Source organism: Poecile atricapillus, chromosome 27, assembly GCF_030490865.1.
Source record: "Poecile atricapillus isolate bPoeAtr1 chromosome 27, bPoeAtr1.hap1, whole genome shotgun sequence".
In the NCBI taxonomy this organism is placed as follows: domain Eukaryota; kingdom Metazoa; phylum Chordata; class Aves; order Passeriformes; family Paridae; genus Poecile; species Poecile atricapillus.
In genome coordinates, this window is record NC_081275.1 from 917970 (window position 1) to 941459 (window position 23490).

At 64.3% G+C, this 23490-nt stretch overlaps 1 protein-coding gene across 1 annotated transcript; it reads right to left on the reverse strand.

Moving 5' to 3' along the window:
* Positions 1-457: 457 nt before the first annotated feature.
* On the reverse strand, positions 458-12846 carry NGFR (nerve growth factor receptor). Its single transcript, XM_058857834.1, has 6 exons — positions 12721-12846; positions 8971-9112; positions 4395-4754; positions 2634-2877; positions 1629-1789; positions 458-1104 (listed from the first exon to the last, which is right to left on the reverse strand). The coding sequence occupies exons 1-6, from the start codon at positions 12760-12762 to the stop codon at positions 803-805; spliced, it is 1251 nt and encodes a 416-aa protein (XP_058713817.1). The 5' UTR covers positions 12763-12846; the 3' UTR covers positions 458-802.
* Between the last annotated feature and the right edge of the window lie 10644 nt (positions 12847-23490).

A 23490-nucleotide genomic window follows, 5' to 3' on the forward strand; every position in this document is an offset into this window, starting at 1 on the left:
CCCCAGAGCCCCCAGAGCCCCCCCAGAGCCCCCCCAGAGTCCCCAGAGCCCCCCCAGAGTCCCCAGAGCCCCCCCAGAGCCCCCCCAGAGCCCCCAGAGCCCCCCTAGAGCCCCCCCAGAGCCCCCCCAGAGCCCCCAGAGCCCCCAGAGCCCCCCCAGAGCCTCCAGAGCCCCCCCAGAGCCCCCCCAGAGCCCCCCCCAGATCCCCCAGAGCCCCCAGAGCCCCCCCAGAGCCTCCAGAGCCCCCCCAGAGCCCCCAGAGCCCCCAGAGCCCCCCCAGAGCCTCCAGAGCCCCCCCAGAGTCCCCCCAGAGCCCCCAGAGCCCCCCCAGAGCCCCCCCCAGATCCCCCAGAGCCCCCAGAGCCCCCCCAGAGTCCCCAGAGCCCCCAGAGCCCCCCCAGAGCCCCCCAGAGCCCCCCCAGAGCCCCCCCGGAGCCCGGGCCAGCAGCTCCAGGGCTCTGCAGCCCCGCCGGTTTTTGGGGGGACAGCAGCTGGATTTGGGGGTGTCGGAGGGGAACGGGGCAGGAGGATGAGGAGCCCCGGGGAGAAGGGGCTGGAAGGGGGGAGGGGAGAGCACGGTGGTCACTCCCGTGTCCGTCTGTCCGGCTGCCCGCCCGTCCCGGGGCTCCGGCCACAGCCGGGATTTGGGCTCAGGGCGGGGCTGAGCCCCCCAAAACCTTCAGGCGCTGCCGGGCGGGCTCGGCACCGGGAGGGGACGGCACCGGCACCGGGAGCTCAGCCGGGGGGAGCCGGGGTGACCCCCCAGAGCCCGGCGAGGGTCCCCCCCAGGCCGGGGCTCCCTTCAGACGGGGGAGGTGGCCGTGGACTCGCTGGCCAGGCTGTCGGCGATGTCGCCGCGCTGGAGCCGGCGCAGGGCGGCCAGCAGCGCGTCCAGCGTGGCCGACTCGCGGCAAGCCCAGTGGGCCAGCAGCGCCCGCGCCGGGGACTCCTCGCGGGTGAAGGAGTCGATCAGGTCCTCCTTGTAGCCCAGCTCGCCCGCCAGCTGCCGCCACGTGTCCTCGGCAGAGCTGCCCAGCAGCTTCTCCACCTCCTCCTGCTTGCTGGCCGGCAGCGCCGAGTACAGGCTGCTGTCCGCCTTGGGGGCTGCGGGGGGGAACGGCCTGAGACACAGCCCGGGGTGGGGGTCTGTGCTCCCTGCCACCCCCGGGGTCCCTGAGTGTCCTCCCTGCCACCCCCGGGGTCCCTGAGTGTCCCTGGGGGTCCCTGTCCATCCTCCCTGCCACCCCCGGGGGTCCCTGAGTGTCCCTGGGGGTCCCTGTCCATCCTCACTGCCACCCCCGGGGTCCCTGAGTGTCCCCGGGGGTCCCAGAGTGTCCCTGCCCGTCCTCCCTGCCAGCCCTGGGGGTCCCTGAGTGTCCCTGAGCATCCCTGGGGGTCCCCGAGCATCCTCCCTGCCACCCTCAGGTGTCCCCAAGCTTCCCAGGTGTCCCTGCCCATCCCAGGTGTCCCTGAGTGTCCCCAGGTGTCCCTGTCCATCCCAGGTGTCTCTGCCCATCCCAGGTGTCCCTGCCCATCCCATGTGTCCCTGAGTGTCCCCAGGTGTCCCTGCCCATCCCAGGTGTCCCTGTCCATCCCAGGTGTCCCTGTCCCCCCCTGGCTGTCCCCACCTGGCCCCTGGGTGCCCTGCCCGGGGGGCTGCTGGTCGTGCAGGCTCTGGCTGTCCACGGAGATGCCGCTGTCGCTGTGCAGCTTCTCCCCCTCGGGGGACGGGGTCTGGTTCACTGGGCGGTTGTTGGCTCCCTGCTTGTTCTGCTTGCAGCTGTTCCACCTGTGGGGACAGCGACAGGGACAGGGACAGTGACATCCCTGAGGCCAGCAGGGGTTTGTCACAATTCCTGGTTTGTGTCCTGGTGCTGGGACAGGGACAGGGACAGGGACAGGGACAGGGACAGGGACAGGGACAGGGACAGGGACAGGGACAGGGACAGGGGCTGGGACAGGGACAGGGACAGGGGCTGGAACAGGGACAGGGGCTGGGACAGGGACAGGGACAGGGACAGTGACATCCCTGAGGCCAGCAGGGGTTTGTCACAATTCCTGGTTTGTGTCCTGGTGCCGGGACAGGGACAGGGCTGGGACAGGGGCTGGGACAGGGACAGGGACAGGGACAGGGACAGGGACAGGGGACAGGGACAAGGACAGGGACAGGGACAGGGGCTGGGACAGGGACAGGGGCTGGGACAGGGGCTGGAACAGGGACAGGGGCTGGAACAGGGACAGGGGCTGGGACAGGGACAGGGATCTGGGGAGTCGGGGACAGTGGGACCCCCACTCCGGATGTCCCACAGGTGCCACCAGCGAGGGTGCCAGGTTGGCTGGGCTTCCAAAACCGTGAGGAGAGAGGCAGGAGGGGTGAAGAGGGAGGTGGCAGCAGGGTGGGGGACCCGCTGTCCCCCTGTCCCAGCCCTGTCCCTGTCCCTGTCCCTGTCCCTGTCCCTGTCCCTGTCCCTGTCCCTGTCCCTGTCCCAGCCCTGTCCCTGTCCCTGTCCCAGCCCTGTCCCTGTCCCTGTCCCTGTCCCTGTCCCTGTCCCAGCCCTGTCCCTGTCCCTGTCCCTGTCCCTGTCCCTGTCCCTGTCCCTGTCCCTGTCCCATCCCTGTCCCCATCCCTGTACCTCTTGAAGGCGATGTAGGCCACCAGCCCCACCACCACGGCGGCCAGGATGGAGCAGTAGACGGGGATGAGGTTGTCACTGGTGCCGTGGGTCACCACGGGCTGTGAGCTGCCCATGATGGTGGTGGCCGTGCTGGCCGCGGTGGTGGCCGTCCCCTCGGTGCCCGGTGGCTCCCTGCTGGCCGGCTCGGGGCTCTCGGAGCCCCCCAGGGACGGGCTCTGCGTTGTCCAGCGAGGGTGGAGACCTGCCCGGGTGGAGGGGAAGGAAAGCCAGGATCAGGACGGGAATTCCTGCAGGGATCTCTTCCCTGGCTGTGGGGGTGGTGGAGGTGGCAGCTCTCGGTCCCCTCGGCCTCGCTCCTCTCCAGGCCAGGCCAAAGCTGTCCCCTCCCCGGGGGTGGCCGTGGCTTTGTCCCAGCACGGTCCCCTCGGGGCACAGCTCCCACTGCCGCCCCCAAATCCAGGGAATCCCCCCCAGCAGCCCCCCCTCCATCCCAAATCCCCCCCAGCAGCCCCCCTCCATCCCAAATCCCCCCCAGCAGCCCCCCTCCATCCCAAATCCCCCCCAGCAGCCCCCCCTCCATCCCAAATCCCCCCCAGCAGCCCCCCTCCATCCCAAATCCCCCCCAGCAGCCCCCCTCCATCCCAAATCCCCCCCAGCAGCCCCCCCTCCATCCCAAACCCACCCCAGCACCCCCCCTCCATCCCAAATCCCCCCCAGCAGCCCCCCCTCCATCCCAAATCCCCCCCAGCACCCCCCCTCCATCCCAAATCCCCCCCAGCACCCCCCCTCCATCCCAAATCCCCCCCAGCAGCCCCCCTCCATCCCAAACCCACCCCAGGCGGGGCTGAGGCAGCCCCGGTGCCCCTCACCCCTCACCGAGCGCCAGGGCCTGGATTTGCCCCTTCCCCGGCCCCACCGGCTCCGTTCGGGAGTGACCCCGATCCCGCCACGCCCGGGCGTGTCCCAGGAGCGGATCCGTCTGGTCTTGCACCAGGGAAACGCGTGGCTGCCCCATCCCATCCCATGGATCCCATCCCATGGATCCCATCCCATCCCATGGATCCCATCCCGAATTCCCGCTGTCCTCTCCAGCCCTTTGCCCGCTGCCACCCTCAGGGCCAGGCCACATCCCGTAGCCCATCCCGGAGTGAGGATGCGCCGGGAATTGCGGAGGGAGCCGGGACCTCGCTTTGCCACCCCCCGGGATCGGCACCAGGCTGGAATTGAGCCGGGCTGGAATAGAGCCGGGCTGGAATTGAGCCGGGCTGGAATTCCGCCCCGCCAGCCCCCGGGGCCGCAGCGCTGTCGCTGTCGCTGTCGCTGTCGGGGGGGTTGGTGACATCCTGCCCCTCCGCTCCCGGCCCCCGCTGCCCTTTGGGAGCCGCTCCCGGCGGACAAAGCCGGCCCTGTGTCCTTGACTTGTGGCTCCATTTACTCGACCCCTGGGCCGAGCTGCCCCGCACCCGGCTGGGCGGCGGCGGGGACAAAGCGCTTTTCTCCGGGTGCCGCCGCTCCCGCCCGGGCATCGCCGCTGGGCCTGGCCAGGAGCCCCCGGCAGCCCCGGCCGGAGCGGCCCCGCTTCCCCCGGCAGCTCGGCACCGCTCTGCCTCTGGCTCTGCCGCCCTTTCTCCCCCTTTCCCGCGGGGCTGGGATTTTTGGGATGCTGATGGGGACCGGGAGGAAACCGCAGCTCCTTTGCCTCCTCACTCAGGGACCCCAGCGCCGCTCCCAGAGCCCAGAGGAGGACGCGGCGCTCACCCCGGCACTCGGCATCGGCCGCGGCCGTGCACTCCCGCACCAGCAGCTCGTTCTCCTCGCACGTGGTGCACGGCAGGCAGGGATCCACGAAGTTGGCCTCGCTGGAGAAGGTGCCCTCGGGACACTCCTCGCACACCGTGTCCTGCGAGTCCTTGCAGGGGAACATGAGGCCGAAGCCCACCTCGCACACGCGGCACTCGCGGCAGCTCCCGCTGGATTCGTCCTGGAAGTATCCGTAGGCGCAGCGGCAAACGGCGTCGTCCGACTCGACGCAGGGCGCGGACATGCTCTGCAGCCCCTCGCACTGCGTGCACGGCTTGCACGGCTCCGTGGCGCTCACCGTGTCCGAGAAGGTGACACCTGCGGGGCCGCGGGGGGCTCAGAGCGTGGTTGGGATCAGATCCCGGCTTCTGCTCCCGGGGTTTCCCTCTGGGGTTTGCCCGGGGTCAGAGGGAGAGGGGTCCCCGCCTCTGCGGCCCCCCAGAGTCAGCTTCCCTCGTTCCCGCAGGAATTCCCAGCTCCGGGTTCTCATTCCCATTAACACCTGCACAATTCCCAGTTCCCAGCACCTTCCAGGCTCTGCTTCCCATTCCCGCCTCAATTCCCAGCTCCGAGCACCCACCGGAGGTTCCTCTTCCTGTTAACACCTTCCCCATTCCCAGCAATTCCCAGCTCCGGTATCCCGGACTCTTCAGCCCGTTAACACCTTCCCCATTCCCAGCAATTCCCAGCTCCGGCATCCCGGACTCTTCAGCCCGTTAACACCTTCCCCATTCCCCGCAATTCCCATTCTGAGCATCCTTCCAGGCGCAGCTTCCCATTAACACCTTCCCCATCCCCACCTCCCCATCCCATTCCCACCTTCCCCGCAATTCCCGGTGATCCAGCGCTGCCCCCAGCGCTCCCTGCTCGTGAATTCCTCCCTTCACCCCCATTTCCGACCTCCCCGCGGTCCCTCTGGGCATTCCCGCTCCTCACATCCCAACATTTTCTCCTCCGCATCCTTCCCGGGGCTGCGGGGCTCGGGGCCAGCGGGAGGGGAGGCTTTGCTGACTCGGCCTGGCCCCGGCTCCGAGCGCTCCGGTTTCCTCCTGCAGGACGCGCTGCCGGGGAAATCGATGCCCGGGCCTCGCTCTGGCCGCTCCCGGAGGAGCTCGGGGATATTTTTAGCCCCGGAAGAGGGGTCAGAGCCCGTCCTGGAGGGCGCAGCTGCTGCCAGCTCCCAGCTGATCCCACCGGAGCCCATCCCGGGGAAATTCCAGCCGGGGGGATGGAGAATCCCTGCGCTGGGAACGGCCATTCCCGCTCTCAGCAGCTTCCCTGGGGACACCGGGCTGGGGACAGGACAGTTCCTGCTCGGGACGGGAATTTTGGGCTGCTCCGGAGGGGAATGAAGCGCCCCAACCCCCCGGGAATGGCGGGGATGGGAGGAAATTCCAACCCGGATTTTCCCCACCCCTCGCCCGGGTGTCCCGCGCCTCTCCCGAGGCTCCCCGGACCCGCAGAGGACGCGGAATCACCAAAACCCCGGAACGCTTTGGCTCAGGAGGGATTTTAAACCCCTCGGAGCAGGGACAGCTCCTCCTGTCCGTGCTCGGACACTCCCGGGGCTCCCCCGGGCCGGGCCGGACCGGGCAGGGCGAGCAGCCCCGGGGCCGCACACGCGGCTCCCATTAACCTGGGCTCATCCCTCGCATTATCCTGAATTATTGATGGGCCCCATTAGAGCGGGGAAGTGGCCAGGAAAGGCTTTCGGCTGAGTGGGCACATTTGCAGCGGCAGCCGAAGGGATCTGAGCTGAGCAATTACAGCCCCGCTCCAAACGGGGCCCCCCTGCCCCATCCTCCCTCCCCCGGCATGGGGGCTGAGGGCGATGAATAAATCATGAGGCAGCGCTCGGGGGGGCTGCGGACGGGGAAAAAGGGGAAATTACAGCAGTCCCCACTCTTGGGGTGGTCTCTGGACCCCCCCCGGGCTCTGGCAGGTGCCGGGCTTGGGTTTGGAGCGGGAATTTTGCAGCGGGATTTTGGCAGCGGGATTTTTTGGCAGTGGGATTTCTTTAGTGGGATGTTTTGGCAGTGGGATTTTTGCAGTGGGATGTTTTGGCAGTGGGATTTTTTGGCAGTGGGATTTTTGCAGTGGGATTTTTTGGCAGTGGGATTTTTTTCCAGCGGGATTTTTTCCAGTGGGATTTTTTGCAGCGTGATTTTTGCAGTGGGATTTTTTTCCAGCGGGATTTTTTGGCAGTGGGATTTCTTTAGTGGGATTTTTTGCAGCTGGATTTTTGCAGCGGGATTTTTCCAGCGGGATTTTTCCAGCAGGATTTTTCCAGCGGGATTTTTCCAGCGGGATTTTTTGCAGTGGGATTTTTCCAGCAGGATTTTTTCCAGCGGGATTTTTTGCAGTGGGATTTTTCCAGAAGGATTTTTCCAGCGGGATTTTTTTGCAGAGGGATTATTTTCCAAACCAATTCCCCCGGCGGATCGGGAGCGCGTCCAAGGGAGTGCCCGCAGGAGGCAGCCCGGGGTGCAGGTGGGAACCTCAGCCCTGGGCCGGGCCCGCATTCCTGGGGCTCAATCTGGAGCCTGAGCCAGGAGCGGCGCTGCCTCTGCCTGCCCAGCCCGCGGCAGCGGGATCCGGAGGGATCCGGAGGGATCCGGAGGGATCTGAAGGGATCCAGGGCCACAGGATCCTCTCCCCATCCCAGCCAGGGACGGCTGCTTGCAGGTCTCCTTCCCTCCACACCCCAAATTCCCTCCCAGGGAGGAGCTGAGGGTGGGGAGGAGGTTTTCCCTCGGTGGGATCCAGATTTTATGGGATCCGGTGCAGGGGGGATCCATCCCTCTCTGGGATCTGTCTGTCACTGGGATCCATCCCTTGGTGGGATCCATCCCCTCACTGGGATCCATCCCCTCTCTGGGATCCATCCCTCACTGGGATCCATCCCTCTCTGGGATCCATCCCTCTCTGGGATCCATCCCTCGGTGGGATCCATCCCCTCACTGGGATCCATCCCTCACTGGGATCCATCCCTCAGTCGGATCCATCCTTCTCTGGGATCCATCCCTCACTGGGATCCAGCCTTTGGTGGGATCCATCCCCTCACTGGGATCCATCCCTCTCTGGTATCCATCCCCTCTCTGGGATCCATCCCTCACTGGGATCCATCCCTCACTGGGATCCATCCCCTCACTGGGATCCATCCCTCACTGGGATCCATCCCTTGGTGGGATCCATCCCCTCACTGGGATCCATCCCTCACTGGGATCCATCCCCTCTCTGGGATCCATCCCTCACTGGGATCCATCCCTCTCTGGGATCCATCCCTCACTGGGATCCATCCCTCACTGGGATCCATCCCTCTCTGGGATCCATCCCCTCTCTGGGATCCATCCCTCACTGGGATCCATCCCTCAGTCGGATCCATCCCTCTCTGGGATCCAGCCTTTGGTGGGATCCATCCCCTCTCTGGGGGGATTCCTCTCTGGGATCCATCCCCTCTCTGGTATCCATCCCTCTCTGGGATCCATCCCTCACTGGGATCCATCCCTCTCTGGGATCCATCCCCTCTCTGGGATCCATCCCCTCATCCAGGGGTGCAGCCCCGGGCTGCCTCAGTTTCCCGTCCATCCATTTCGGAGGGCTCGGGTGTATTTTTATCCCTGTCCTGGCTCTGCTCTGCCCCTGCTCGGCTCCTCCAGGCTCCTCCAGGCTCCTCTGCTCTCTCTGCAGCCCTTCCCCCTCTCCCATCGCCTCCCCGGAGCCTCCCGGGCTCCCGGCGGATCCCGGCGGGCTCTGGCAGCGCTCCCGGCTCCCGCGGGGCTCGCTCGCGTCTCCCACCGACTTTTATGGAGCGTTGGACACGGGAATCGCTCCTGGAGCCGGCCCGGAGCGCTCCGAGCCCGCCCGCCGGGCTTTGCCTCCCCTCCCCGCGCGGTTTCGCTGCTGTTTCACGGCTTTTGAAAGGTTTGGAAGGGAAAAATCAACGGGAGCAGTCCCTGGGGATGGATCTGAGCTCGGGCTGGGGGATTTTGGGGATAAATGTGGGGCCTGCAGGTGGAGAGGGAGCGGGAATGGGGCTGGGAATGAGCCCGGGATCAGATCCCAGCCCAGGGAGAGGCGGCATTGACAGGGCGGATCTTTGGTTCAGGGAATCCGGGAATATCCCGATCCCAAGGATCATCCCAAATCCCTCCCTGTGCCTGAGAGCACAGAGCCCTTCCCCAGGCCCCAAAGTCCCATTTTGGGGGAAGAATTCTGCATTTTGGGGAACAATATCCATTTTTGGGGGAAGAATCTCCATTTTGGGGGGAAACAATCTCCCATTTTTGGGGGAAGAATCTCCATTTTAGGGGAACAATCTCCATTTTTGGGGGGAAGAATTCTGCGTTTTGGAGGAACAATCTCCCATTTTCATCCATCCTCTCCCCAGAATCCGGCCCGAACCCCTCCCGGCTCAGCACGGGGGTGACCCGGGGAGGCTGCAGCGCTTCCAGCGGGGTCCGAGGGGTGACCCCCGGGTCTGTGGCGGTGTCCCCGGCCCGGTGGCAGCCCCGGGGGTTTGGGGGGTACTCACTGTCCAGGCAGGGCTCGCACACCGTCTGGTTGACCCCGCAGGGCTGCGCCACGCCCTCGCCCACGTTGCAGGCCCGGCAGCAATCCCCGCTGGCCGTGAAGAGCTTGGAGAAACACTCGTCCTTGGAGCCCCCGGCGGGTCCCTGCGGGCGAGCAGAGCCGGGCGGTCCCTGTCACACCCGGGGGAGGCTCCGGGGACAGCCCGATCCTGCTGAACGCGGATTTGGGGCAGGGGGGAAGCAGAATTCACTCATTTCCAGGCAGAATTCACTCATTTCCAGGCAGAATTCACTCATTTCCAGGCAGAATTCACTCATTTCCAGGCAGAATTCACCCCTCAGGAAAGGCCCTGCTGATTCTGCGGCTGGAGGGGGTCGGGAGAGCCCCCGCGGGTGTTTTGGGGGGGCCGTGGCCGCTGTTTGTCCTTGTCCCCCGCCTCAGCCGCCTCCTCTAAGGGCACCGCGCCATCCCGGAGGGCTCGGGACAGGAGACGGGAGGAGGAATTCCTGCCTCTGGACAGCCTGGGTGCCACCTGTGCCCCCCAAAACCCGCTGGGCAGCAGGAACGAGATGGCAACGAGGAGCTGAGGGACCCCAGGAGCCCCGGTGACCTCCCCGTGTCCCCGCTGCCACAACCTGTCACCACCCCTGGGAGCCACCAACACCCCACGGCCCCTCCGCAGCCCGCCCAGGGGGGAGCTGCTCCCCAAAACCCCTCCTGGCCGGGAGACCCGAGCCCTCCCGAGCCCCCTCCCGAGCCCCCCACCCCCGGCTCCTCCGGGGAGCATCTGGCGGCCTCGTCAGCGCCTTGGCCGCGTCCCCGCGCCCGGAGCGGCCGCGGAGCCCCGTGCGCGCCGCATCCGGCGGGGCCGAGACAATGGAGCGCCAGTTGCAGGCGGCTGAATGACAAAGTGCTCCAATTACCCTGAGCTGGGAGGCGGCCGCTCCCCCTCCCCGGCTCCGCCAGCCCGGCCTGGCAGCCCCTGCTTCCAGAGCCTGATTCCAGAGCCTTTTCCCAGAGCCTGCTTTTTCCAGGGCCTTTTTCCAGACCCTTCTTCCAGAGCCCTTTCCCAGATCCTTTTCCCAGAGCTGTTTCCCAGACCCTTTTTCCCCAGACCCTTTATTCAGAGCCCTTTCCCAGAGCTTTTTCCCAGACCCTTTTCCCCAGACCTTTTCCAGAGCCTTTTCCCAGATCCTTTTCCCGACCCTTTTCCCAGATCCCTTTTTCCAACCCCTTTTTCCTAGACCCTTTTTCCCAGAGCCTTTTCCCAGATCCTTTTCCCGACCCTTTTCCCAGATCCCTTTTTCCCAGACCCTTTTTCCAACCCCTTTTCCCAGACCCTTTTTCCCAGACCCTTTTCCCAGGCTGTTTTTCCCGCTCCAGGCAGGCAGGAGGGATTGGAACATTGGGAATCCTCCCAGATGTCACCCGGGACGGGGCTGGGCTGAGGCCCCACGCCCCTCGTGGGGGCACATTTGGGGTTTTGGAGCCCGGAGCTCATCCCGCTGCTCCCTTCGGGATCGGCCGCTCGCAGCTGCCCGGGATGAGATTCCAGCGGCCGGGAATGGGGCTGGGGGATGGCCGGGCTGGTCAGGGGGTGGCCACGGAGCACCCAGAGCACCATCCCAGAGCATCCACAATCCCAGAGCATTCCATGATCCCAGAGTATCCACAATCCCAGAGCATCCACAATCCCAGAGCTTCCAACAATCCCAGAGCATCCCGTGATCCCAGAGCTTCCACAATCCCAGAGCTTCCACAATCCCAGAGCTTCCAACAATCCCAGGGCTTCCAGCTCTCCCAGAGCATCCCATGATCCCAGAACACCCCACAACCCCAGAGCATCCCACAATCCCAGAGTTTCCACAATCCCAGAGCATCCCATGATCCCAGAGCATCCCACAATCCCAGAGCATCCACAATCCCAGAACACCCCACAAACGCAGAACACCCCACAATCCCAGAACACCCCACAATCCCAGAACATCCCACAGTCCCAGAACATCCCACAGTCCCAGATCTTCCATCTCTCCCGGAGCATCCCGCTCTCCCAGGCCGCTCTCCCACGCCTCAGGCAGCTGCCGGTGGCTCCGCGTGGGCCGGGCCTGGCCTCGCCACTCTCGGGCCACCTGTCCCCTCCCCGCGGGGCCACCGCCGCCCCCCGCCCCTCCAGCGCTGCGGAAAAGGCGATTCCGGCTCCAGGTGCCGCGGCCCCGCCTCTCTCCGAGGGTTCCCCGTGGGGGTCCGGGGGCTCTGAGCCCCCCTCGGGGCTGGCCGGGGGCACCTGGTCCGCGTTAGGCTGCGGGAACTGCGCGTTCCGAGCGGTGGCAGAGCCGCGGGGATTAACCCGTAAAGCGTTCTGACAGCTGGCCGGGCCCGAGAGAGCCGGCGACACCTCTGGAAGCTCTTAATTGCTTTTGGAGCCGTGGCCGGGGGGGATGGAGCCGTGTCCCGGGGGTGGGAGCAGTACCGGGGGTGGGAGCAGTACCGGGGGGACGGAGCAGTGTCCCGGGGGACGGAGCCGTGTCCCGGAGGGTGGGAGCAGTACCCGGGGGGTGGGAGCGGTGTTCCGGGGGGTGGGAGCAGTACCAGGGGTGGGAGCGGTGTTCCGGGGGGGTGGGACCCCGAGCAGGCGCTGCTGGAGGGACGGAGCCGCTCCGAGCGAGTTTTGGGAGCGCTGGCACCGCCAAGCGAGATCCGCTGGAGACGAGCCCGGCAGCGAGATCCGAGCAGCGCCTCTGGGAGAGGCCAAATCCCGGCTCCCGGCGATTCCCGAAGTTTGGGCGGCTCGGGAGCCGCGTCCGAGCGCCGCCGCTCCAGGGCCGGGCAGCGCAGGTACCGAGCGGGGACCGGGATGGGGGTCCCGGGGTGCGGGCACTGCTGGGGGGACACAGCTGGGGTCCCTGGGGACACTCCCAGCCCCGGAGGGCAGAACCGGCCCCCCGAGGTGACCCCGGCCCAGGGAAGCGGCGCTTTGGGGACATCACAGCCCGGCCCCGCCGCAGCGGGCGGGGCGGGGGGGCGAGAGGGCGATGCCCTGGGGGGGAATGGTTGGGATCCATCTGTCTGGGGCAGCTCCGGCCCCTCCTGCCCCCCCGCCCGCTGTCACAGGGGCGGGAGGGACCATCCCGACCCCCCCTGCCCCTGCTCCGCTCCTCAGCCCCCGAGCGGAGCCGCTCAGCTCCACCTTCAGAGCCCTGCCCGAGGGGTGTCCGGCTGCCCGAGCGCCCCCCGGCACCCCAGGGAAATCCTGAGCCCCAAAAATGTCCCGTTCCAGCCCCAGCTGCGGGCTTGGACCCCCCCGGGCACTCCCCTCTCTGCTGCCCCCTCTTCCCGTGCCCTGAAGTTTTTTGTCTGGGGCGCACGGGGGGCTCTGCCGGGAGGAAAAGGCTCTGAGCCTTCGCTCTGGGAGAGTTCGGAGCCGGGAGAGTCCGGGGGAGGTTTGGGGGGGGCAGGTGATGAAGGCTCTGGGGGGTTCTGCCCGCTCCCCTCGGACCGGGGCTCCGTCACCCTTTACAGCGGCACCGGAGGGGCTGCGGGACCCCCGTCCCCACCCAGCTCCCCGCACCCCAAAACGCTCTGCCCGCCCCCCCCAGGGGCTCCCCGGCACCTCCGGGACCCTCCAGCCCCGCACGGAGCCTCCAGACACCCCCTCGTGATGGGGACCCTCCATCCCCCGGTGCCCCCGGGGCTCGGCACCCCCTCCCCGCCGGGCTCTGGGGGTGTCCCGGGCGCTGCCCCCCGCACTCACCGCCGGCAGCAGGAGCAGCAGCAGCGGCAGGAGCCCGGCCATGGCACAGCGGGGGAACGGGGCCGGTGACACCCCCGGGAGCCGGAGCGGGGCCGGTGACACCCCCGGGAGCCGGAGCGGGACCGGGCTGCCCTCGCTCTGCCGCTCCCCGCCGCGGCGGCGGCCAGAAAAGGCTGCAAGTCCCTCCCCCTCCTCCTCCTCCTCCTCCTCCCCGCCCCCGGAGCATCACGGAGCGGCCGAGCCCGCACCCTCCGCCGCCGCCACACAAAGCCCGAGCCCCCCCCGGGACCCCCGGGCCCCCCCGGGCCCCCCCGGCCGCCCACGAAGCGCTTTTGGGGCTCGGCTGGGCACGGGGCTCTTCAACCCCTCGGTTCTCGACGCCCATCCTCGGCTTTTTATCTCCTGCGCTGTCTGTCCGTCCTTCCTGCCCCCTCTCTGTCCCCTCCTCTCCCGCGTCTGTCCGTCTGTCCCCGTCCTGTCCCTGTCCGTCTGTCCCGGTCCGTCTGTCCCCGTCCCCGCCGTGGTGTCACCGATGTCCTCTCAGCCCTGTGGGATGGGCTGCGGTTTCCAGCCTTGCAGGGGACAAGGGACAGCGTCCCCCAGCCTGGCGACACCCCAGGGCTGTCCCGGCCGTGCGGGTGACACAGAGAGGCCCCCAGAGGGGGAGGAGCGGCGGGGGCTGAATTAAATCTTTGTAATTCTGCCCTCCGCAGTGAAATAATCCCAAATGGGCGCCCCGTGCTCCCTACAAAGATCCCCGCGTGCCGCCCTCCTTTGTGCTGGAGCTCGCAGGGTGACTCTGCCCGGCCTCTCCCCGATCCCACAGCGCTGGAAATGCCAGGGCTGGAAATTCCTCATCCCCGCGTCAGCCCCGGGAGCGGCTCTGTGGGGTCACGGGAGCGGGATGGGGACACCGGAGCGGCTCTGTGGGGTCACGGGAGCGGCTCTGTGGGGTCACCGGAGCGGGATGGGGACACCGGACAGGGATGGGGACACCGGACAGGGATGGGGACACCGGAGCGGCTCTGTGGGGTCACCGGAGCGGCTCTGTGGGGTCACCGGACCGGGATGGGATCACCGGACCGGGATGGGGTCACCGGAGCGGGATGGGGACACCGGACAGGGATGGGGACACCGGACAGGGATGGGGACACCGGACAGGGATGGGGTCACCGGAGCGGGATGGGGTCACCGAACCGGGATGGGGACACGGGACCGGGAAGGGGTCACTGGACAGGGATGGAGTCACCGGACCAGGATGGGGTCACGGCTGGCACTGGGAACAGCCCGGACCCGCTGTCCCTGCCCCGGGGTGGCTCCTGTGGCCGCAGCACAGCGGATTTGGCCTCGTGTGCGTCCAGCTCCAGGTGTTTCCTCCCCGCTCCGGGCTCTGCAGGTGCTTTTGGGGCTCCCGAAATCCGGCCGTTCCCACCCCTGCAGCCACCGGAGCCCCAAAATCCCCGCGGGGTCACGGTGGGAAAGCGCCGCTCCGCTGGATTTCCTCTGGAAAAGCCAATTCTGGATTCTCCGAGGCGCTCGGGGCCGGCTGCTCCCGCCTGGCTCATCCCGGGAAAGGCTTGACGGAATTCCCTCTCTCGCAGCTTTTCCATGGGATTAAACCCGAGCCAAAAAGCTGCCGTTTGTTCTCCGTCACGGGCAGAACATCTGTGAGCCACATGGAGAAGCTTTCCCAGCCAAAAAAAACACGCTGGGGCCAGGTGGGAACGGGCCGGGAGCTGCCCGGGGCTTGGGATGCCCAGCCGGGATTTGGGATTCCCACCCTTGGGATGCCCAGCCGGGATTTGGGATTCCCACCCTTGGGATGCCCAGCCGGGATTTGGGATTCTCACCCTTGGGATGCCCAGCCGGGATTTGGGATTCCCACCCTCGGGATGCCCGCACGGGGGGCAGGGATAATCCCACTTTTAAGGGGTTTTTATGGGATCACGGATGTTCCCGCTGCCCCAGCGGGCCGGGATGGGGTGACCGGGATTCCTCGGGCTGCGGGGGGACAGGGGGCAGCAGCCCTGGGGACATTCCCGGGAGCAGCGGCGTGGCCGGGCTGGCACAGCGGGGGAGCAGCCGCGGGATCCCGCAATTAATTTCCAGCAGCAAGTGGCAAATCCAGATGTTTTCCTCAGGCCCTTGGATAAATCCCTCCTCCCCCTCCTCCTCCCCCTCCTCCTCCTCCTCCTCCTCCTCCTCCTCCTCCTCTCCCTCCTCCTCCTCCTCCACCTCCACCGAGCCCCGGCCCTGCCCCGGTCCCGGCCCGGTGCCGGTCTGGGAATCATCCCGGGAATCTCCGATCCCGCCCGGCTGGGCTCCATCTGCGCCGGGAAGGGAAAATTCCTGCTCCCATCCCAGCCCTCTGGAAAAGGGACTGGAGGAATTCCTCACGGAATCGCCCGTGCGTGGCTTTTCCTGTCCCCCCCAAAAAGCTGCGGCGCTTTCCCGGCTCCGTGAGGTGACAAAAAAAACCTCTCAGCGCTCCGGGGTCACCTCCTGGAGCTCAACCCAAAGGCTCCGGGGTTTTTTTTGGAGAGGGAAATGGAATTCTCGGAGCTTTGCAACCCCTAAGGTCACCCAAAGCTTCACCCGCCTGCCCCTGGCTGTGGAGTGGGGCCGGTCACGGTCCCAAAAAGCCTCGAGGGGACCCAAAATCGGTTCCCGGGGGCTCTCGGGGCGCGGTGGAGCCGGGGCCGGCTCTGAGGTGCAGGGAGGGCTCGGCCCCGCTTTTTATCCCACAAAAAAACCTCCCCCGGTTTTTCCTCTCGGCTCCCGAGCTCCCCTCGGGTCACGCATGGAGAGGTTTCCCTGCCGGAAAGGGCAGGATTAATTAGCGAAAGGCCAATTAGAGCTGGGTGAAATATTCCCATCCTCGCAGCGTTTTCACCCCCTCGTTTTCTCCCGGCGGTTTCCAGCGGCCGCTCCCAGAAGGATCCCGGGGATTTTCCCCGCTCGGGAAGAGCCCCCAGGACGAGCCCGGGTTGGACACTCGGGATCTGCGAGGTTTTTATGGATTTTACCCCAAAATTCCCTTCCCGACAGAGCCGATCCCGCGGTCACGGCGAGATAAAAATGAGGATGAATTAATAAATCCACCTTGGGAGCTGCCAGGGAAAACCCGCCGGGAATCAGGGAATGGGGCCCGATCCCGCCTGCTCCGGGGGGAGGGAAAAATCCCTTTTTGGGGGAAAAGAGAGGAAAATCCGGCTGGAATTGGGCTCTGACCTGGTGTCACTTCACTGGGAGCCACCGGAGCATTCCCACCTCCCTGGATTGGAGCGGAATTTGTGGCATAAAAGGAACATTTACAATAATCCCTTCTGGATTTATTTCAATTTTTAAAATAAAAAAGGGAGAGAAGTTTTTGTTTGAGCTCTCCAGAGCAGCTCGGCTGCGAGATTCGCACCTCGGGCCGTGTCTGGAGCAGGGAGGGAAGCGCGACCCCAAAACCCCAAACACCCCAAAAGCTCCAGGGCAGGAGCACCCAGCGCTCCCCAAGCTCCCCGCAGCTGATTCCCTGCTCGGTTCCCTGGGATTTCATTCCCCGGGATTTCATTCCCTGGGATTTCATTCCCTGGGATTTCATTCCCTGGGATTTCATTCTCTGGGATTTCATTCCCTGGGATTTCTCTCTCTGGGATTTCATTCCCTGGGATTTCTCTCTCTGGGATTTCATTCCCCGGGATTTCTCTCTCTGGGATTTCATTCCCTGGGATTTCTCTCCCCGGGATTTCATTCCCCGGGATTTCTCTCTCTGGGATTTCATTCCCTGGGATTTCTCTCCCCGGGATTTCATTCCCCGGGATTTCTCTCCCTGGGATTTCTCTCTCTGGGATTTCTCTCCCCGGGATTTCATTCCCTGGGATTTCATTCCCTGGGATTTCTTTCCCTGGGATTTCTTTCCCTGGGATTTCATTCCCTGGGATTTCTCTCCCCGGGATTTTTCTCTCCCAGGGATTTCTCTCCCAGGGATTTCATTCCCCGGGATTTCTCTCTCTGGGATTTCTCTCCCTGGGATTTCTCTCCCTGATTTCCACGCCTGCAATTCCCGCCTCCATCCCCCTCCCTTCCCCGCTCTGGCAGCTCCCGGCCTCCCCCCTTCCCTTTTCCCTTTCTTCCCGTGTTTTCCAGCGCGATCCATCACCCTGCCGGCAGCGGGGGGGATTCGGGATGAATCCTCGGGCCCTTATAAGGCCGGCCCGGAGGAATCTCCGGGAAAAACAAAGCCCAGAGAGAAACCAGGGCCTGTCCAGCTCCAAACAGCCCCGGGGGGAAAATCCCGGGGGAAAAATCCCGGGGGGAAAATCCCGGGGGAAAAAATCCCTGGGGGAAAATCCAGGGGGGAAAATCCCGGGGGAGAAAATCCCGGGGGGAAAATCCCTGGGGGAAAATCCCGGGGGAGAAAATCCCGGGGGGAAAATCCCGGGGGGAAAATCCGGGGGAGAAAATTCAGGGGGGGAAATCAGGGGTAGAAAATCCAGAGGGAAAAATCCCGGGGGGAAAAATCCCTGGGGGAGAAAATCCCGGGGGGAACATCCCGGGAATTGCGGGCGGGCAGGGATAAAGGACGGGACCACGCCCGGCAGCAGCAGCGCCGTTATCGATGATCGATCGATCCCGGGATTGGGAGGTGATTGATCCCGGGATAGGGAAATGATTGGGAAGCGATTGATCCCGGGATTGGGAAGCGATTGATCCCCGGATTGGGAAGCGATTGATGCTGGGATTGGGAAGCGATTGATCCCGGGATTGGGAAGCGATTGGGAAGCGATTGATCCCGGATTGGGAAGCGATTGGGAAGCGATTGATCCCGGATTGGGAAGCGATTGATCCCGGATTGGGAAGCGATTGATCCCGGGATTGGGAAGCGATTGATGCTGGGATTGGGAAGCGATTGATCCCGGGATAGGGAAGCGATTGATCCCGGATTGGGAAGCGATTGGGAAGCGATTGATGCTGGGATTGGGAAGCGATTGGGAAGCGATTGATCCCGGATTGGGAAGCGATTGGGAAGCGATTGATCCGGGATTGGGAAGCGATTGATCCCGGGATTGGGAAGCGATTGATCCCGGGATTGGGAAGCGATTGATCCCGGGATTCGGGGATGAGCCGGGCCGGGAGATCTCGGCTTTTCCTTGGCTCAGGGCTGCGCTTTTCGCCGCCTTCGGTTTTCCTTTGGGGGCGGGGATTTGTTTTAATCGACTCCGTGCTCGGCCGGAGCTGGAGGAGATAAAGGTAGAACGGAAGAGGGATGAATGGAATAAAATAAAATAAAATGGAAATAAAATAAAAATTAAATGGAAATAAAATAGGAATAAATTACAAATAAAATAGGAATAAATTACAAATAAAATAGGAACAAATTACAAATAAAATAGGTATAAATTACAAATAAAATAGGAATAAATTACAAATAAAATAGGAATAAATTACAAATAAAATACAGATAAAATACAAATAAATAGAAATAAAATAGACGTAAATAGAATAAGAGATTAATAGAAAGGAGATAAATAGAATGAGATATAATAGAATAGAAAATAAAGAATAGAATAGAATAGAATAGAATAGAATAGAATAGAATAGAATAGAATAGAATAGAATAGAATAGAATAGAATAGAATAGAATAGAATAGAATAGAATAGAAATATGAATATTTGCACTGGAAGTGCCCTAAAAGGTCCCTCGGATCCCGCTCTGGGATATTTCCCAGCCCAGACGAGATCCAGGGATTTTGGGGCTCATTTTCCCGCTCCAGGCCGGGATGTTCCCGGTGCCCGTGCCGGGAATTCCAGCTGCCGTGCCTCAGTTTCCCCTGTGGAAGGTCTGGGAATTTCGCCTCCCCTGAGCCTGTTCCCAGCAGCGGCTGACGCGCGAGGGGGGAGCTCATTTCCCAGCCCGTGATGAGGAAACTTAATTGCTGCCTTCATTGCTTATGCAAATGAGCCGTGAGCACCCGCGGGAGGGAACGGGAGAGGGAACGGGAGAGGGAACGGGAACGGGAGAGGGAACGGGAACGGGAACGGGAGAGGGAACGGGAACGGGAATGGGAATGGGAACTGGAGAGGGAACGGGAGAGGGAGCGGGAACGGGAACGGGAGAGGGAACGGGAACGGGAACGGGAGAGGGAATGGGAAAGGGAACGGGAACGGGAGAGGGAACGGGAACGGGAGAGGGAACGGGAATGGGAACGGGAATGGGAACGGGAACAGGAATGGGAACGGGAACGGGAGAGGGAATGGGAATGGGAGAGGGAACGGGAGAGGGAAAAGGAATGGGAGAGGGAACGGGAGAGGGAACGGGAATGGGAACGGGAACAGGAACGGGAACGGGAATGGGAGAGGGAACGGGAACGGGAGAGGGAACAGGAACGGGAACAGGAATGGGAACGGGAATGGGAGAGGGAACGGGAGAGGGAACGGGAATGGGAGAGGGAATGGGAACGGGAGAGGGAACGGGAACGGGAGAGGGAATGGGAATGGGAGAGGGAACGGGAACGGGAGCGGGAACGGGAGAGGGAACGGGAACAGGAACGGGAACGGAACCGGAGCGGTTCCAGCTCCGTGTCCCTCCCGATCCAGAGCGATCCATGGGGCCGTTCCCTCGGCTCCGCTTTCCCGACCCCTCCACTGCCATGAGTCTAATTACCCCGCGATGATTTTTGTTTTAATTAGCGGCCGGGGCGGTTTGGGTGGGAGCGCCGGGAGCTTTGGGAACCCGGCTGGAGTCTGACAAAGGTCACGCAGCGAGGATCGATCGCATCGGGATAATCGGATTGGGACGGGCAGCGCTGTCTCGGCCCCGCTGGAATTCTCCGAGCCAGCAAAGAGCGAGGAGGAAATTGGGTAAAAGCAATTTTATCCTGGCTCGGAGGAGGGAGTTAATGAGGGCCAGGACATGACAGCGACAGGGAAAGCGGCCCCGCTTCCCTCGGGGCTGCCGGAGCCCCCCAGCCCTGCACGGAACCTCCCCGGGCCCCCAGACCCCTCTGGGCCACCTTGGGGGGTCGCGGGGATCCATCTCCCCAAAATCCAGCGCTGGGATCATTCCTGAAATCCCCCCGAGCGATCCCGGGAGCTTCTCCCCGCTCCGGGCTCTCCTCTCCCGGCTGGATCTGCTGTCCCTGGGGCGGGATTTGGGATGGATTCCTGCTGGATGGACAGCGGGAGATGGAGGAGGAAGGATCCTCCCGGGACACGGATGAGCTTTGGGATTCTGGATGAGCTGTGGGATGCTCATCCCTGTTCCCACCTGTGGGGAATCCATCCATGCATCATCCATGGATCATCCACGGATCCATCCATCCATCCATCCATCCCTCCATCATCCATCCATCATCCATCCATCCATCCATCCATCCATCCATCCATCCATCCATCCATCATCCATCCATCCATCCATCCATCCATCCCTCCATCATCCATCCATCATCCATCCATCCATCATCCATCCATCCCTCCATCATCCCTCCATCCATCCAATCCCCGTTCCCCCCCGGTGTTTTTCTGGGGTCTTTTCCCCCTCCCCTCCCGGGATGTGCCGGGACAGTCCCGGGGTCCCTTCGGGGGGCTCGGGGGTCGCTCCCAGCCCTCTTTGACCCCCGGCTGGGGCGGGGCTGAAAGCGGAGCCGGGTCCTGGCAGTGACGGATGGGCCGGGGGCTGCTGGGCTCGCACATCTCCCGCTTTTAAAAGCATTACAGCTCCCAGGCCGATCAAGCCGGGGATTTGCTGAAGCCGCTTGAGGTCCCATTTTCCCTGGAACCCATTTCCATGGCATGAATCACCGAGCGGAATGAACTCAATTAGTCCAGACAGAGGCAGGAGATAAATCAGGGTCCCATTAGGAAACCTGGAGGGGAATTTATGGCCCCGAGCGGCAGCGCTGGCTCGTTCCCTCCCCTGCCCATCTGCAGCCGGCTCCGGAGCCGCGCCGGGACCGCGGGGCCCTCTCCCGGTGCCGGGGATGCTCCGGGGATGCTCCGGGGATGCTCCGGGGATGCTCCGGGCCGGCTCAGCCCCGTCTTGACCGGCTGACCCAGATCGGAGCCTTCTCCTTCCCCGCCAGCCTCATCCTCCCTCCTTGCTCAGTCATCCATGGCTGGATTCCTGCTCGGGGACGTTCGGGAGAAGCCCGGAGCCTTCCTGGAAATCCGGGCTGGAATTTCCCCGATCCCGGCTGCTGGAGGCTTCAATCGGTGCCGAGCTCCTCGGGGCGCTTCCCGACCCCGCTGAGCAATCCTGGGGCGCTCCTGGGGGGTCGCGGATCCCCCTCAGAGCCGGGGATGGAGAGAGGGGGCCAGGGAGGAGCTGGGTGGGAGATCCAGGGCGATCAGGGGGGTTCGGGGCGCTCACGGTCCCCGGGGAGGTTCTGGGCGCTGGCTCTGAGCTCTGCGAGCCGCAGCCCTGCCCCGGGCAGGAGCCGGAGCTGATTTTATCAATCGCTGCAGCCGCCCTGGGCTCCCTCCAGCAGCGGAGTCTGCCAGGGACAATTCCTGGAGCCCGGGAAGCGGCAGCTCCATCCCCGCCCGAGGGCTCTGGGGGCAGCCCGGGGGCTCCCGGCCTCCCCCACATCCCCGAGCCAGCATTTCCCAGGGCTCAAAAAGGATTTTTTTGTCTTCCGGACAAAATCCGCGTCCGGCGCTGGCCCTGGGAGCCGCTCCAAGGGCTGGGAATGTCCCGCGCCACCCGCAGCTCCTCCCAAAAACACCCCAAAAAACACCCCAAAAAACCACCCCAAAAATACCCCAAAAAACCACCCCAAAACACCACCCCAAAACCACCCCAAAAATACCCCAAAAAACACCCCAAAAAACACCCCAAAAAACCACCCCAAAACCACCCCAAAAATACCCCAAAAAATACCCGAAAAACACCCCAAAAACACCCCAAAAAACACCCCAAAAACACCCCAAAAACACCCCAAAAAAACACCCCAAAAACACCCCAAAAACACCCCAAAAAACACCCCAAAAGTGTGGCAGGATCTGCTTTTCCCCAGGAGCCACCCCGGGAACGTTCGAGGCGGGGCTCGCTCTCCCCAAAATCACCGCTGGCTTTCCCAAGGCTTTTCCCGCAGCCAGGGGCAGCTTTTGGGTGACACAAACTTTGCCCCAGGGGACCCGGCCAGCCCCCAAAAGCGGCTTTTCCACCTTTTCCACCTTTTCCACCTTTTTTTCCACCTTTTCCGCCCCCGATTCTCGGCGCTGCGAGCGCGGCCGGATCCGTCCGGCCCTAATGGGAGTCTGCGGGGAATTTGGGGATCAATGGCGGGCAATTAACGCGCCCCGGAATTGGAAGAGGCGGCGCAGAGATCCCACCTGGGATCGGCCGGTGCCAGGGAATGGCAGCGCTGGGATGGAGCCATGCGGGAAGTGACGCCTGGGGAGCGCTGCGGGCGCATTTGGCAAGGAAATGCCCCGGCCTGGCAGCCACGGGAGCGGGGAAATGGGAGCGCTGGGGGTGCTCAGACAGGGCTGGGGCCGCCGAACCCCCCGTGAGCCACTGAACCCCCTCCGTGAGCCACTGAACCCTCCGTGAGCCACCGAACCCTCCGTGAGCCACCGAACCCTCCGTGGGCCACTGAACCCCCTCCGTGAGCCACCGAGCCCTCTCCGTGAGCCACCGAACCCTCCGTGAGCCACTGAACCCCCCCGTGAGCCACTGAACCCCCCCGTGAGCCACTGAACTCCCCCCGTGGGCCACTGAACCCTCTGTGAGCCACCGAACCCTCCGTGAGCCACCGAACCCTCCGTGAGCTACTGAACCCCCCCGTGAGCCACCGAACCCCCCCGTGAGCCACTGAACCCCCCCGTGGGCCACTGAACCCCCCCCCGTGAGCCACCGACCCCCCCCAGTGAGCCACTGAACCCTCCGTGAGCCACCGAACCCCCCCGTGAGCCACTGAACCCTCCATGAGCCACCGAACCCTCCGTGAGCCACTGAACCCCCCCGTGAGCCACCGAACCCCCCCGTGAGCCACTGAACTCCCCCGTGAGCCACTGAACCCACACCGTGAGCCACCGAACCCCCTCCGTGAGCCACTGAACCCCCTCCGTGAGCCACTGAACCCTCCATGAGCCACCGAACCCCCTCTGTGAGCCACTGAACCCTCCGTGAGCCACCGAACCCCCCCCGTGAGCCACTGAACCCCCCCCGTGAGCCACTGAACCCCTCCCGTGAGCCACTGAACCCCCTCCGTGAGCCACTGAACCCCTCCCGTGAGCCACCGAACCCTCCCCATGAGCCACTGAACCCTCCGTGAGCCACTGAACCCCTCCGTGAGCCACCGAACCCCCCCGTGGGCCACCGAACCCCCTCCGTGAGCCACCGAACCCTCCCCATGAGCCACTGAACCCTCCGTGAGCCACTGAACCCCTCCGTGAGCCACCGAACCCCCCCCGTGAGCCACCGAACCCCCCCCGTGAGCCACTGAACTCCCCCCGTGAGCCACTGAACCCCCTCCGTGAGCCACTGAACTCCCCCCAGTGAGACACTGAACCCCCTCCGTGAGCCACTGAACCCTCTGTGAGCCACTGAACCCTCTGTGAGCCACTGAACCCCCCCGTGAGCCACCGAACCCCCTCCGTGGGCCACCGAACCCCCCCGTGGGTCACCGAACCCCCCCGTGGGCCACCCGGCCGGGTGCTGAAGGCGGAGGTGGCCCAGGTTGTGCTGGGGGGGGGGAAGAGCAGGGGAAGGGACCCCCCAGGTGTGACCCCGATATCTCTGCCCCCCGATATCCCTGCCATCCAATATCCCTGCCC

Excerpts from the sequence above, each read along its gene's own strand:
- NGFR (XM_058857834.1), bottom strand. The coding sequence starts at position 12,762 with ATGGCCGGGCTCCTGCCGCTGCTGCTGCTCCTGCTGCCGGCG. Across the intron at positions 4,755-8,970 it reads GTGCGAGCCCTGCCTGGACA|GTGTCACCTTCTCGGACACG; the intron begins GTGAGTACCCCC and ends GCGGCCCCGCAG. Across the intron at positions 1,105-1,628 it reads GCAGGGCACCCAGGGGCCAG|CCCCCAAGGCGGACAGCAGC; the intron begins GTGGGGACAGCC and ends TCCCCCCCGCAG.